The sequence below is a fragment of the Myotis daubentonii genome, chromosome 15, assembly GCF_963259705.1.
Source record: "Myotis daubentonii chromosome 15, mMyoDau2.1, whole genome shotgun sequence".
NCBI lineage: Eukaryota > Metazoa > Chordata > Mammalia > Chiroptera > Vespertilionidae > Myotis > Myotis daubentonii.
Window position 1 is genome coordinate 45,281,094 of NC_081854.1, and position 16,945 is coordinate 45,298,038.

General features: G+C 38.5%; 1 protein-coding gene across 1 annotated transcript in view; it reads right to left on the reverse strand.

Annotated features, from left to right (window-relative positions):
- The window catches only part of TANGO6 (transport and golgi organization 6 homolog), a 150,912-nt gene that overhangs the window by 49,299 nt on the left and 84,668 nt on the right, over positions 1-16,945 (reverse strand). Inside the window, exon 15 of the mRNA XM_059667636.1 lies at positions 11,221-11,361. Within this exon, the coding sequence (XP_059523619.1) occupies positions 11,221-11,361 (141 nt within the window). The remainder of the gene's footprint in view (positions 1-11,220; positions 11,362-16,945) is intronic.

The window sequence follows — 16,945 nt, forward strand, 5'->3', positions numbered from 1 at the left end:
TTTTACACTTTAACTTGCAAAAGTTTTCTTTCAGTGTCTTCAAATCACAGAGTGATGCACAAATAAGAACTATAGATAAATATCTCTGGACAAAGCAAAACAATGTATAGGAAATGCTTTGTGGCAACAAAGCATTTTTGGCAACTCCAAGAACTAAAGTAACAGAAACCAACAGTTTGAAACAGGAGATGTCAAGGCCTCTATAGTGATGCATTAACTAGGTTACTCATTCCATCTCAACAGCTCATTGAACTTGAAAATTGGTTTAATCAATGTATAAACTTTCCAGTTTACACAAAGTTACCCTACAAGGAAAATCTGCAATAACTGACTCTACCCGAAGGTGTTACTGACAAGACAAACAGATCAGTTCTCCTGAAAAGTGTGCTTGAGACAGTAACACTTCAGAAACAAGATGGAATTTTCTTGAAGGGTAGAATTAACAAAATAAAGCCCAGAAATGTGATCACAAGGAAGGAAAAATTCCAGGTTTATGGCAAGTTATTTTAAAAGATGAAAGAAAACGTCCCCTTTGCAGTGTTCAAGATGTCTAAGCTAGGATGTGATGGGTCTTAGGGTCTTCCAGTAGGAGCCATGATCAACTGTGCTGACAACACAGGAGCCAAAAATCTGTTTATCATCTCTGCAAAGGGGATCAAGGGACGCCTGAACAGACTTCCTGCTGCTGGTGTGGGTGACATGGTGATGGTCACAATTAAAAAAGGCAAACCAGAGCTCAGAAAGAAGGGACATCCAATTCGACATTCAAAGTCTCACCAGAGAAAAGATGGCACGTTTCTTAATTTTGAAGATAATGCTGGGGTCACAGTAAACAATAAAGGGAAGACGAAAGGTTCTGCCATCAGAGGACCAGTTGCAAAGGAGTGTGTAGATTTTTGGCCCAGGATTATATCCATGCTGGCAGCACTGCATGAGTCTCCGGTGTATTTATAAAGAAAAAAAACCATTAAAAAATATCCCCCACCCCCTAAAAAAAAGATGAAAGAAAAAAAGTAGATATTTTCAATGAAGGAGACTCTCTTTACAATTTTGTAATGATGAAAGTAGTAAAACCATTTCAGTGACTTAATTAATTTAATTCGCTACATAAATGTTCAAACTCGTTAAAGCATGCTCAAGAGTTAGTTGGCCTCATAATATTGACAACATAAATCAAGAAGCTTTTGGCCTGAGAATCAACTTCATGTTTAAATCAGTAACACAACATCTCTCAAGTGCTATGAAATCAATCTCCATTATATCAGGTCCAGCAAAAGGAAAATTAAGTTAGGATTTCTTTCTAAGGAATTATATTTCAGTTAGGATGTTGGTTTACTGACTTGCAGGTCCATAAGTTAAAATAAATGCCAGCTGTATTTCAAAACTTGCAAAAAAAAAGAGAGAGAGAGAGAGAAAATCAGATGCTTCATGGTACTGTGTCTTTTCACATACACACTAAAGTTCCAAAATTAACGTTTTAATTTTACTCTAAATTGGAATAGGGGAGTGAAATGAGAAGACAAAAATATGAAGACACTGAAAATAAAAGTAACAGCAACATTAAAACGCTGAAACATTCAAATATAATTATGTTGTAATTTTTAAAGAAAGGATCCTTTGCCAATGTCATCTTGTATCTCCTGAATTAATGATTCTTACAGCTGGTGATATTTAGAAAAGAATGCAATATCTACTCAAAGAGAGATCTAATTATAAAAGGTAACATTTCTGCTATTTAAATGTAGGATACAATGCTTGATTTGGGGGAAAGAGGACTTAAGGATGATTTGGAAAGATGAGCAACTTCCAAAGAAACACCCTTAAAAAGCAAGCAGTGAGGAGCTGTTAAAGATATATATAAATAAATGAAGGCCTAAGCAACTGAACGACCAGTCAACTGGACGCTATGACATGCACTGACCACCAGGGGGCAGACGCATACCAACAGACCAGTAGGGGGGTGAAGGCCTGTGCTGGGGGGCAGGAGTGGGCGGGGAGAGGTCAATGGGGGAAGAAGGAGACATATGTAATACTTTCAACAATAAAGAATTAAAAAAATACATATCAACAGGAAAATAATAGCAACCAATACTTGTTCACCTCTTACCATGAGAGCTACTGGTTCTGAACACTTTACATATATTATCTTTTTAATTTCATAATAACCCAATCAGATAGTTATTATAATTATGCCTATTTTACAGATAAGTAACAGAGAGGTTATGTAACTTGTCCATAGTTATTAAATGTGAGTCAAGCTCAAAACTTAGGAGGTTATTACTGATAGAGAAAAGTAAAATATATTCCAAAATTAAGGCTATATGTTAAATTCTTATTTACCTGCCCACTGGCTGCCACTCTGGATAATTCCATCTCTCTACTTTGGTATCTGGAAACCCCACTACAGGAGTTAATATAGTGGCAAATATATTTCTATAATGACACTCAAATATTTGTGATTTAATATATATTATTTCATTTCAGCCTCTCAACAATTCTATGAGAGTAACAGTTCCTGGGTGGATTATAACTCTATCACCATCTCTAAATGTACAAAAAGTGACGGCAGTCTCTTTTTCCCCCCTCTCACCTGCCTATAACATCTACTTTCTCACCATTCTCACAGACATCCTTCTAATCAAAGCCCTCATCTCTCTGTGGCATGGAATACCACAACAGCCTCCTAGTTATCTCTCTGGCTCCTTTCTTCATCCATCTTTCATGCTCTAGCCAATCACTCCTACACGTCTTTCATCATGTTGCTTCCTCTCCTAAGAATCTATAGTGATTCCCAAATGCCCATCACATCAAGTCCAAACTCCTCTCTGACCAACATCAAGGCTTTTTGTGGTACCCCCCATCCCTCTATATCTAGCCTTATTTCCCAAGGCACCCAAAACAACTTGGTTCAGGGAGACAGATCAAGTCCCAATTCTCTATGCACGAGCAGCCCACTTTTGTCTTGTTCTTATGCTCTCTTTCCTATCTGAAGACATCTTTTTCCTTCTTTCTCACGTGTAAACCCTCATTCCATACCCACCATCATCTCTTGCCCAGATCCAGATTGCCCCAGCAACATTCTAACAGGTCTCTCTGCTTCTAGTCTTGTGCCACTTTCATCCTTAACAGAGCAGCCAAAGTCATTTTGCTAAAATGTAATTATGATGAATTCTTTCCTCCTTAAAAATCTTTCAATGGCTCCCATTTAAAGTCAATATAAATCCAAATCCCTAAACATGGCACTTATGGCTCTTTATGATCTTGGTTTCTTGCATTAAGCCAGGATGTAGAAATAGCCCAAGTGCCCATCAGCAGATGAGTGGATAAAAAAGCTGTGGTACCAAGCATGTCAAACTTGTGGCCGGCAGGTTTGACATGGAATACTATGCAGCTGTAAAAAAGAAGGATCTCTTATCCTTTGAGACAACATGGAGGAACCTGGAGATTATTATGCTAAGCAAAATAAGCCAGTCAGAGAAAAATATCACATGACCTCATTTATATGTAGAATCTAATGAACAAAATGAACTGACAAATGAAACATTCAGAGATATGGAAGCATGCAACAGACTAACAATTCTCAGAGGGAAAGGGGAAAACAGAAAGAGATTAACCAAATAACTTATATGCATATGTACATAATCCATGGACACAGACAATAGTGCAGTGAAGGCCTGGGGAGCAGGTAAGAGTCGGGTGGAGGAGGGGGGTCAGTGAGAAAAAAAGGGGGACATCTGCAATACTTTCAACAATAAAGATAAATTTTAAAAAAAGAATAGATGAGACAAATAGCAAGATGGTAGATTTAAACTCAACCATATTAAAATTACATTAAATATAGATAATCTAAACTATTTAAAAGACTAGTATTAAAAGACACAGATTAGCCCTAGCTGGTCTGGTTCAGTGGAAAGAGCGTCGGCCCATGGACTGAAGGGTCCCAGGTTCGATTCCAGTCAAGGGCATGTACCTTGGTTGCAGGTTCCCTGGCCCTGGTAGGGGTATGTGCAGGAGGCAACCAATTGATGTGTCTCTCTGTCTCTCCCCATCCCTTCCACTCTCTAAAAATCAATGGAAAATATCCTCGGGTGAGGATTATTAACAACGACAACAAAAACACAGAGATTATCAGAATGAATTTTTTTAAAAAAGCAAGACCCTAAAATGTGCCTACAAAAAATCCATTTCAAATATAAAGACATAGATTAAGAGATAAAGATATACCATAAAAACACTAATTTTATGAAAGCTGGAATGGCTATATTAACATCACAAAAAGTAGACTTTGGAACAAGGAATTTAAAAAAAAGGAATAGAAGGGTCAATTCGTCAAGAGGACAAAAATTCTATGTATGCACACAGTAAGAGGTTCAAATACTCTAACCAAGTTAATCTGATATTTACAGACCACACCTCCACATGCACATGGAACATAGTATGCTCCTTGACTACAAAGAAATGATAAAGCTATAATGGAAAGTTACCTGGAAAATCTTACAAATATTTGAAATTTAAACAACAAACAGCACACATCTAACTAATCCACGGGAGAAAAAGAGATCATAAGCAAAATTAGAAAATATTTTGAAATGAATGAAAGTGAAAATACATCAACATCTGGGGAAGTTTTACTCTGGAGGAGACCAGAAAAATAAGGAATGAGGTATTTGGAATGAGATACGAGGAATAAGAGAGAAGTTTTGTTAAAAATATATATTAAGTAATACTTATATGTAGAGGGGAATAATTCAGTAGAAAGAAGAAACTGATGTTGCAGGTGACCCAATTCAGAAGCAGTTTTACTTCAGGGGTTTTCATCCTTGGGAAATTACTAGAAATTAGTCCTAGTCACCAGTGAGCAGGGGTGATGGTGTATCTTCATTTATCTTCCAAGAGAGAAAGCTTGCTCCCAGTGGTAACTGTAGGTTTCATTCTTATGTGTACTGGGTAGTACAAACCTAGAGCCTGGCTTTATACATAAAGCTTGGTTTGGATTTAGTTCCTATTTTCCTGAGGTAGTTGAAATTCTACCCTAACATTAATGTCTAGTATTCCTAATGGCCTGAGGCTTCAGTGACTGCAAAGTTACTACATAGAGCTTGAGGTAATAAAAGGAATTATTATTATTATTATTATATACCGGCTTATTATATATCTGCCACTTTACATTTAATAACCCTGCAAGCCTCACAAGAGCTCTATAAAGTAGGTATTATTATTAAGGTAATTTTACAGGTGAAGAAACCAAGGCACAGAGATGTTAAGTAACTTGCTTACGGTCACACATTCAAGATTTAGGAAGTGGCAGCCTCGGGATTTGAATGCAGGCAGCCTGACTTCGGAACCCAAGGGTTTTGCAATAGTTTGTTCAGAGGGAAGATATGGGAGTAAGGATTTATCATACAGTACATGATAATTTGGGCATGCTGATCTAAAAAAAATTCCCCACCCTAAAATCAGAACCATTATCATATTGTGGGTAGTGAATTCATTTTAGCAAAAAATTAGCACATTAAAATAATGCCATCAATTTGATATTTTTGTTGGCATTAAAATTTTAAATGTGTGTATTTTTTCAAGCTGTGAGGTAAAATATGTAACCTGATTTTATGTTTTTGCATATTTACTTAATATTATAATAAGGGTTATTTTAACCAAAAAACAATGTTTGCTCTTAAAAAAGGACACCAGTAAGAAAAGATGAGGAAATGTTTGCAATACAGATATATGACAAGACACTTGTATCCACTACATTAAAGAACTCTTACAACTCAATAAAAAGAAATCATCCAATTTAAAAACGGAAAAATATCTGAACAGTTACTTCATGTAAGAGACACATGAATAGAAAATAGCACTTGAAAAGACAGGTGCTCGCCCTAACCGGTTTGGGTCAGTGGATAGAGCGTCGGCCTGCGAACTGAAAGGTCCCAGGTTCGATTCCGGTCAAGGGCATGTACCTTGGTTGCGGGCACATCCCCAGCAGAAGGTGTGCAGGAGGCAGCTGATCGATGTTTCTCTCTTATCGATGCTTCTAACTCTCTATTCCTCTCCCTTCCTCTCTGTAAAAATATCAATAAAATATATATATATATATATAAAAAAAAGAAAAGACATGTGCTCAATATAATTAGTCATCAGGGAAATATAAATTTAAACCACAATGAGATACTACTATAGACCCATTAAAATGGCTACAAATTAAAAGTTGGCGAGAATATGGAACAAGGGGAACTCTCATACATTGCTGGTCATAATGTAAAATGGTACAACTAGTTTGGAAAGCAGTTTGGCAGTTTCTTATATACCTACATACGAGCCAGCAATTCCACTCCTAGGTACTACTTAGCAATAAAAAAGTAGTGAAAAATTGATCTACACAACCACATGGATGAATCTCGAAAACATTATGCTGAGCAAAAGGAGTCAAATACAAAAGGGTATATACTAGATGATTTCATTTACCTAAAATACTAGAAAAGACAAATCTCATCTACAGTCACAGAAAGCACATCAGTGGTTTCCTGAGGTGGAGTGTGGAATGGGAGATTATCTGAGCAAAGGAACGTTTGAGGTGATGAAAATGTTCTATATTTTGATTGTAGTGATGGTTACATGGATTTATATGTACACTCACTGAAATGTACACTTAAAATGGAGCATTTTATGCAAATTATACTTTGGTAAAGTTAGATTTCAATGAAAGCATGTAATCATATGTAATCCTATATAATAAAAGGCTAATGTGCAAATTGACTGAACGGCGGAACAACTGGTTGCTATGATGTGCACTGACCACCAGGGGGCAGACGCTCAATGCAAGAGCTGCCCCCTGGTGGTCAGTGTGCTCCCACAGGGGGAGCACCACTCAGATAGAAGCCAGGCTCACGGCTGGAGAGCATAGTGGCGGTGGTGTGGCAGGAGCCTTTCCCACCTCCACAGCAACTGCAACACTAAGGATATCCGACAGATGACTTGAGGGCGCAGGCTGGGCTGAGGGACCCCTCTCCCCTTGAGTGCACAAATTTCATGCACTGGGCCTCTAGTAATAGTAATAATATATTAAGATTATGTTTTTGTAAAAGAGAAAAAAAAGGCATATAAGGAGCTCATATACTTTTATATATATCTATATGAGCACAGAGAAAGGTATAAAAGAATATATACCAAACCATTATCATTATTTACCTTGGGAGGTGAAAATAGTAAATGTAACTAGTATTTTGGAGAGACTAGATTTTTCTTTACACATCTCTGTATTGTTAGGCTTGTGGTGAGCATGCACTATTTTTGGTAGTGTGTAGCTATGGCTACCAACACACCATCCCTGAACACAATGCTGTTTCTCTCAACAAGAATTAGAAGCTACTTCCCTTCTCCTTGGACCTGGGCTGGTTTTATGGCTTACTTTGACAGTAGAATGTGGCAGAAGAGACAGTAAGCCAGTTCCAGGTTTAGCTCTTAACAGTCTTGGCAGCTTCTCCTTTTGTTCTCTGGGAAACCATTCACCATGCTGAAAAGAAGTTTGGCCCAGACAACCAAATGGGGAGTGTTCACATGCAGGCACAGACAGAAGCCATGTGGAGGAGCACTGAGGCACCCCAGTCAAGACCCCAGCTGAATGCAACCTGCTGGGTGAGCCCAGGCTACACCACATGCAGCAAAAGACCACCAGCTGAGCCCAGACACCATGGGAGCAGAGATGAGCTGTCCCTAGCAAACCTTACCCACATTATAGAATTCAGAACAAATAAATAGTTATGGAATTAAACCATTAAGTTCTGGGGTTCTTTATTATACAGAAGAGAACCAAAAGATATATTATGGAAGAAAGACCCATAAAGTAAAATTTTTAAATTGGTAAATTAAAAGTTAAGATATTTCTGGAAACTACTTATTTAGAATGCCCTTGAGGTAACTGGTTATAATGCTGCACCTTTCAACAAACTTGGTTGAGCAAGATACTTCTAAAGGTGATTTATTTTGTCATTCCTTGACTACTCTTATAAGGTAATTGATAGGAAAATGTATTACTATTGCATTTCTTAAATTAAGACATTTTCTCCCATTGCAATCAAGACAAACAACATAATAACAAAAGATGGACTTTCTTAGTCCATTTACTTTGAAGAACTCAATTTTCAAAAAATACTTTTCTCTATTTGGCAACAGACATAGCAGGGGTTCAAAAAGCACAATCTCACCCACAATTTTAGGAAGTAATCTGTCAGTATATAAGCAAGTTAAAATATAAACAGCCTTTGACCCAGTGATTCCACTTTGGCAAATATCGAACTTATAGAAATAAATGTTCTAGTACCTTAGCATGTACATACATACAAAATATGCATATATTTATATTAGCATATGTATGACAAAATTTATATTGCAATACTGCATGTCAGGAAAAAACAGAAAAAAGTGAAGGTTTATTCACAGAGGAATGGTTGATTAAATGGTCTAAATTGTGGTATATCCATACTATAAAATATTATGTAGCTGTTTTTTTTAAATTTTTTATTTATTGATGAGAGAGAGAAAGAGGAAGAGAGAGAGAGAGAGAAACATCCACTTATTTATGCATTCATTGGTTGATTCTTGTATATACCCTGACTGGGGATAGAACCTGCAACCTTGGCATATTGAGACAATGCTCTAACCAACTGAGCTAACCAGTCAGGGCTATGTAGCTGTTATAAAGCTCCTCTTCTTATCTTAATTCCCAGTCCAAGCCAATTGGAATTCACAGTAGCCTGCTAGACAAATCTAATTAATCAATTTTCCTGTTTCTTACAACTGGCTAGGAGAAGGTGGTTGTCAGGAAAGAATTTGGGACTCAATTTATTCCTCTCTGTGCAGATGACAGGTTTTCTAAAATCAGATTATGAGCTTCATCCTGGAACTACATAGGATCATGGGTTGCTCATCACTAGATTAAACTGTAAGGGGGCACAAAGTGATTACTAAACTAAAACAAAAATTAGGCAGGTGAGCCTTGGCCGGTATGGCTAAGTGGTTAGAGGGTTGGCTCGAGCACCAAATGGTCAAGGGTTTGATTCCTGGTCAAGGGCATGTGCCTGGGTTGCAGGTTCCATCCCCAGCCCCAGTAGGGGCGTATGTGTGAGCAACCAATCTATGTGTCTCGCTCATGTCAATGTCTGTCTGTCTGTCCCTGTCTGCGTCTCTGTCTGTCTGTCTCTCTCTTTCCTTCTCTGCATCCCTCCCACTCTCTCTAAAAATCAATGGAAAAAATATCCTTGGATGAGGATTAACAACAACAAAACTAATAAAAATTAAGCAGATGATGTGAAAAAGAGTTGACAGAGTACATTAAATAAGGTCATTAAGAGTTAGAAATACCCCCTTTTCCTGGACCCACCTTTTCCTGGAAGATAAAAAGAAAAGGCACCTCCTAACCTAGAAATATAAATTGCTTTGCCCCAGCATTCCAGGGCGTCATTCTACTTGCCCTGGCATACTCCAGTAGAGACCTGAGATTTAGTTCTCTCCCCTCATTCCTCATTCCAAAAATTAATTCCTGATCTTTTCTATAGAGTTCATTGAAGGTAAACTCTTCAGATAAATATCTTCAACATGAATAGGGCTTTCTATTTTTGCTTATTTTTAGAAACTTCTGATCTAGAGTAAACTGGAACTTGTTTGAGCTTGCTGAGTAAGAAGACTATGTTCTGCCTTTAAATATAATTAAGTGCTATTCTTTGTATATAACGACGACACCACCAGATCTGAGTTGCTCTTCTAGAGCAACAATGAGTTCACTGAGTCACACATCCACCCTTTCATCCAGCAGTCCCTCCCCTCACACCCTCCCTCCTTTCATCAGCCCACCCGCCCACCACATTTTCTGATAGGTTCTTCCATTCATTCTGGGAGCCAAGGTAGAAATCTGGTCTGAAGCCACGGATTAATTTTTCTGTATGAGAAATTAGCAGTCTCATTCACTGCTGGCAAGAGTGCACATTTCTGGAGGACAACTTAGCACTAAATATCAAGAGCCTTAAAGCATGTGTATACTTTGACCTAGCAATTTCCCTTGCAGGAACCAATCTTAAAGAAAAAGTCAAAGAGTCACCAAAAGGATTTGTGTATAAGAATAATCAATAGCACACTTCTCATAATCCTTGAAAAGTTCCTCATAAAGAAAGTAACTGGAAACAACCTAATTAAACAATAATAGCCTTTTGGAAGAAAATTAAATGTTATAATAGATTCAGATTACTGATTATATAATACAACCAATATAACTTATATTTTCAAGAAATATTAAATGACATAGAAAAGTGCTGATAATGTTAAATGAAAAAATGCAGGATATACACAGTATAATTAGAGTTCCGAGAAAAAAAGGAAAGATCAAAATGTAAACAAAAAGTGGTTATTTCTGAATTATGAGATTATCAATGATTACTTTGTTTTGTAAAAATATTTTCCAAATTTCCCAAAACTACCATGTATTGCAGCTACAATTAGGAGGGGTAAGATCTATAGATAGATTTTAAACTTACATCTCTGAAAAAATTGATGTGAAGATAATTTAAAAATATACTTTATTCATATTATGGTCCATTAAATGTAAAAAGAAGGCCAAAAAAAAGTGTAGGAGGCATACATAATCACCTATAAGGTGGCCACAGGCTCTAATGAGGACACACTCCCATATTTAGCAGATAGGATCAGAAAAGGCTATTCACTAAAAAAGTATGCTCATAAGATTAGCCACATGCAGAAGCTTCCATATCCAAAAGGATTTGTAAATATATTACAGAAGGGAATGAATAACTTTCAAACTCTGTCCAGGGAGATGGCAATCTAAATTATAACTGAGATGTGTCAAGGCCACCAGGATGATCACGCAGGTTGCGTATTGTACAACTCCAGGGCATGCCGTTCATACAATGATGCCTCTTAGAGTTTTCACAGCTGTGAACAACCTGAATAGCTGTCAATGGCAGTCCTGGACTTAACTAACACATCTGAGTGATGTTAAAGCAGAAACAAAATGCTCACATGGGCCCTAGAACAGGATCTATCCAAAGGGGCCTTCCTGACAATTGGGGCCAGATCATTCTTTGTTGTAGAGAGCTGTCCTGGCCATGGCAAGATGTTTAGGAACATCCCTACCTTCACAGTGGACATACTAAGCCTCCAAAGCCAGACTGTTGCCCCACTGTTTCAGAAGGATGGAACAAGAAAACTCACCTAATGCCCTCACAATTCGCATCAGGACTTCCCCGACTTTCATTCTGGTCTCCGGCGTATGCTTGTCTTTGCTGCTGTCATACTGAGCCAACAGGCCAATCAAGATTTTCTCCGGGTACGCATCTGAGAGCAGGGCAATCCCTGAAGTTGAAAATAAAAAGAAAATTCGTTACTTTTTAGAACTGAAAGGCAAATAAACCCAGACAGTCTGCGATGGGCTGAACACTAAGGCATTTAAACCCACCTCCGTAATTCTCGGCAAGGGCTGCCCTTCATTTGGAGTGACAAGACACTGAGTGGAAAGAACATGGGGCTGGGAGTTCTAGTCCCAGCCCTATATAATTTCTAAGATCACTTCCAGCACCGACATTCCATGATTTATGAGTTACAGACTCTTTTTTTAAAAAAATATATTTTATTGATTTTTTACAGAGAGGAAGGGAGAGAGATAGAGAGTTAGAAACATCGATGAGAGAGAAACATCGATCAGCTGCCTCCTGCACATCTCCCACTGGGGATGTGCCTGCAACCCAGGTACATGCCCTTGACCGGAATCGAACCTGGGACCCTTCAGTCCTCTAGCCGACGCTCCATCCACTGAGCCAAACCGGCTTCGGCGAGTTACAGACTCTTGAAGCAGAGGCTAGATGACTGCAATCATGGTAGGGGTTCACACAGCAGCAGGAGAAGACTGGATTAAATGCCTTCTAGAATCCTGATTCTGGACTTTAAGGTTCTATGACTACTATTGTCCCTGCCTGAAGCACAGCAGTGATTCCTGTCTCTGCTGCAGTTCTCCATTCCATATGAGTTCTCTCTGTAAAATGTCAACAGTGAGAGTAGTTTCCACAAGAAATACCTTCAGAGATTCTGGGCACAGTCAATAGTAGATATATACTATGGCTGAGTTCCCTGATCAGAAATAGCGAAGATCCTGCTCTTGACTCCCCCTTCTTAGGACTTGCTGACCCCTTCTCCCATCATGCCAGTACCTCCCTAATGTGTTTCTGCAGCAGTGTTATCATATCTGTGCCCAGCTCCATATCAAACAAACTCTAGAAGGGTGGCAGGAGGAAGAGACCTAAGACAGGACCAGAAATAAAGCTCCTGGTCTCAGAGCATAAAAATACAAATTCCATCACTGCGGTTGGGTGGGTGGGTGGTGGAAAAGGTTATATAACGTCTAAAGAATAGTGAGGGCCCTGACTGGTTTGGCTCAATTGATAGAGCGTCGGCCTGTGGACTGAAGGGTCCCAGGTTTGATTCCGGTCAAGGGCATGTACCTTGGTTGTGGGCACATCCTAGTAGGGAGTATGCAGGAGGCAGCTGATCGATGTTTCTCTCTTATCGATGTTTCTAACTCTCTATCCCTCTCCCTTCCTCTCTGTAAAAAATCAATAAAATATATTTAAAAATAAAGAAGAGTGAGGAAAAAGAAAAAACAAACAAAGGAAGAAAACATGAAATTTCAAAATATACCCAGGATGAAGATGCTTCTCACTACCTCTTCCTCAATCTCAGATGATGGTCCATCATCTCTGGCCTGGTGTTTTTCAATGATCTCTTAATCAATCACCCTGCTTCTACCCTATTCCCTAACTGCAGCTGGAACTTCCTGGTTAAAACATAAACCAGACCCTAGCCGGCTGGCTCAGTGGATGGAGTGCCCGGGTTGTGGGCTCAATCCCCGGTGGGGGGCGTGCAGGGGGCAGCTGATCAATGGGAACTCTCATCATTGATGTTTCTATCTTTTGCTCCCTCTACCTTCCTCTCTGAAATCAATACAAATATATTTTAAAAAATTTAAAAAAAGACAGGTCCCATCATTCTTCTGTCCAAATCCCTCAACAGTTTCTTTTCTCCCCTAAATATGGGCAGCTCCCAATCCCCACCTGCCTTTGCTTACTCTCTGACCTCTTTTACCTACTCTCCTTTGCTCCCGATAGTCCAGCAACTCTGGACTCCTTGCTGTTCTTAGAATAGACTGACTGCCTTACTTTTCCCTCTGCTCACCCCTCTCAGCCTGCTTCATTTTTCTTCTCAGCACTTAATATTACCTGACATGTTATATATTGCTTATTTATTGACTGCTCTCCTCCTTAAAATGTGAATTCTACAAAGTCAAGGACTTGTTTTATTCCCTGCTATAGTTTAAATGCCTAGAAGAGTGTCAGCACATAGCAGGTGCTCAATAACTATTTGTTAAATGAATGAATGAACAAAAGGGCTCAAAGACAGAGTCTTGATATAAATTTTAGGAATTAAGAAAGAGAAGAGGGGGAAGGAGTAATATAAATGTTTGAGAAATCTATAATTATTTTTTACCTGAGTTAACCATTCTCCTGTTTAAGCTTGACAATCTTGCAGGCAAAGTCTACATACTGTTTTCCATGTTACAGATAGTGATTCCATTCTCTTATAAATCAGATATACACAAAGGCGGAGCAACTGCTGTGGGCTGTACCTGTCTGCCCATCCTCTTTTCTGCCCTCCCCATTCCTACCTTTTCATTGCTTTTGGAAAAGCCTGGGAAGTCTCTGCAGGTGGTCCTAATCCATAGCTCTCTTTATGTGGCCTCCAATTTTATACAAACAGAAGTACTGCTCTTAAGGGAGTTTCAGGCTGTGGCAGAACCTGAATTAGATTACTTTCCTGTTGGCAAAATGTGACCCAACATTTGTAGTTAGTTCTAGTATGTAAAAAAATGGACAACTTCTTGGAGGTCCAAGGTGGAATGAGAAACACCTAAGCATAGGAAAAAGGTCTGTTGCTTAAGAAAAGGATAAACCAATTGTTTACCAAGAAAGAGAAATAAAAAATCTTCCCAGTTCTGAAAGAACCCCAAAGAAAAAGTGAATTGGTGGCTGGTAACTGCAATTCTGGTAGATGCTGTATAGCTAATATGTTACAAGGCCCGGTACATATTATAGATCTGTTGCTCTCATAACTAGTTTTCCATCAGAAATTCCCAACTAAAAAACCTGGTAAATTTGCTTCCTTTTGGAAATATAGGTCGGAACTTTATAATGGAAATCAGTGGAAAAGTGGAATTTGCCTTATAAATCTTTGATCTATATCTAGCTTTTCTAAGGCATATATATTACTAAAATCCCTCCTACTGCAGTTTATGCCTATTTTCTCTCAATAATCTTTGGCAGGGAACAGTTTGTTTACTTCTATGAGCATATTATCCTTCCATATACTTCAAAATGAGCTCTTGCTTTCCTCTCGGTAGCAGGCATCTTTGGTTGCACAGAGCATCTACTCACTCTCCTGCTAACAGCACTCGTTTTCCTCTGAGATAAGTATCCCTTCTCGAAGCTCTACTCTCAGCCCAAGTGGTTTGAGTGCAGCTAACATCCCACTTTCTCTCCCTCCTGTGTGAACTCATGTCCCAGGCTGGCCAGTTAGGATATTCCATTGCATCCCCACCACTATGAATGGTTCAGGAATGGGCAATGCGATTCAATCCTGGAGCCCACATCAGAACTACTGGGAAAGATAAGTTCTTTCTACTTTCTTTCCTGTTGAAGTTATGAGCCGGAAGCTGCCAGTGGCCACCCTGTGGAGAAAGCCCACCCAAAAATGGTGCCAACACCGAAGAGGGTCAAGCCAAGAGCCGGAAGGAGAAAAGGAAGAGACCCGATTGCATACTTTGAGCCCCTGGATCCGACTGTACTCCTACCGGCTTGAATCTTTGGATACATAAGGCAATAAATACCCTCTATGCGTATGTCAGTTTGATTTTTTTCAACCAAAGTAATCCTAACAGTCTTCTTCACATATATTTTTATTCAATTTCAGATTTATTTTTTTACTTTCTACCAGGGAGTTATGAATTCTCCCAATCTTGCATAAAAAGGTTGCCAATAGCAAAGTAGTTTCCTTGCTTCCCACAGTAGCAATTGTTTATCTTCCTGCTGGCCTGCTCCGCAGACTGCTGCCAAATGACCCTCTGTTTGAGTTTTACCTTCTAGGATACGGTTGCCACCTATGAGTTTACAAATCCATGGGGAACACAGGCAGTTCCCTCCTTGCTATTATATCAAGCAGTGCAGAGAATTGTATATGATGGTTAAGACAGTATAACCATTTAAAGGGATGAAATTTTGTGTGGCTGTTTTTGTTTTCTTATTTGAAAAGTTTTCTGAATTTTGACAAGGGAGGAAACACGGCCATAACCTTCACATGAACCTTGACCTCTCACACTTGATAATTCCTTTGTAATGTGAAAATGAGGTAATTTCTGGGTTAGCAGAGGTTTCAAGGAAACATGACACACCAATCCCTTTGGCAATCAGACGCAAATGATTGTGTGAGAGATAGCTGCTTCTGCTCTGATTCCTAGGAAAACAGCCATGCATTTCAAGATGAGGTATAACTGATAAGATACATAGTAGGTAAAGGTAATACAAACTAGCAAGAGTTCATGAAAGCATTCTGACGTGTTTTAGGGCAACACAGGATATAGGCAAACTAATGTAAAATATTATTAAAAGTACTTTATACAATAAAAAAGACAATCAACTTTGCAAAATAACTATGCTTTTTTTCCCTCCCAATGACTTTCATGATAAAGCCAGGAATGTATTCTGTTTAAAATAGTGTTAAGAAAAAAAGAAAACAAACAAAAACCAAAATAGTGTTGACTTCCAGCAGTGACAGTGGTTGCAGGCACATCCCCAGTAGGGGGTATGCAAGAGGCAGCTGATTGATGTTTCTCTCTCATTGATGTTTCTCTCTAACCCTCTCTCTTCCTCTCTGTAAAAAAATCAATAAAGTATATATTTTTAAAAATTAATGATTAAGGAGTAAAAAGGGTATAAACCTACAAACAAGGATAAAGAGAGCAAGATAGGTGTCAAAGGCTGAAATTTGAGTAAAGAGAACAACGGTAAAAAAAATTTATATGTATCTGATAGATCATTTGGAAAAAAACTAGTAACCATTAAATAGAAAACTAAGCAAATATATAAGAAAGGAAGACTGAACTGGGCTCAGCAATGAATAAATACCCTTACAGTCAGCAGCAAATGCTACCCAATGATGCAGCCAAAACTGTGATGGGGAAAAGGCAAGAGGAGAAGGGGTACAGATGGGCATATGCAGGCATGCATGTGCATGTGTATGTGAATGCGCTAAATCCTCACCTTACATGCAGAAAATAAATACATTATGTCCAAAATTATTTAAATCAAGAGAGATATATATAAGCATTTTCTTTATAGATGAGGAGATAATTACTAGGAAAAACTACTTAAAAAGGGGGTGGTGAGGGGAATGGTTATCTCTGTGAGGGGGTAATAAGGGTAGGGGATAAGCTTTTAGAACCTTCACAAACTATGTTTGAAATAAATTTATAAAAATAACTTATTTTGAAAAACTAAAAAGAAGATAAAATGTCTATTAACCTGTGGAGGAATCTCTAGTTTGAAAGAACAATGATGGTCAGGCACAAGGAAATTTTCCCCTGATTACAGAAAGATAATCACCAATCTGGGACTGTCCTCTAGCTCTAGGACACAAAGATAATAAAGGTAGACCAAGAGAAGGAAAATACTATCCTTTAGTAGGTTACTTCACTTGCTTCATTTGAGACCTCTCATTATGGTGGAAACTAACAATAACTTCAGCTCTAAGAATCTAGGAAGTTGCACAAAGTGGGGAAGTTGGTTATTAAATCAAGGAAGTATGGGGAGCTCAACTGAATAGCTGGGCTGCTTTT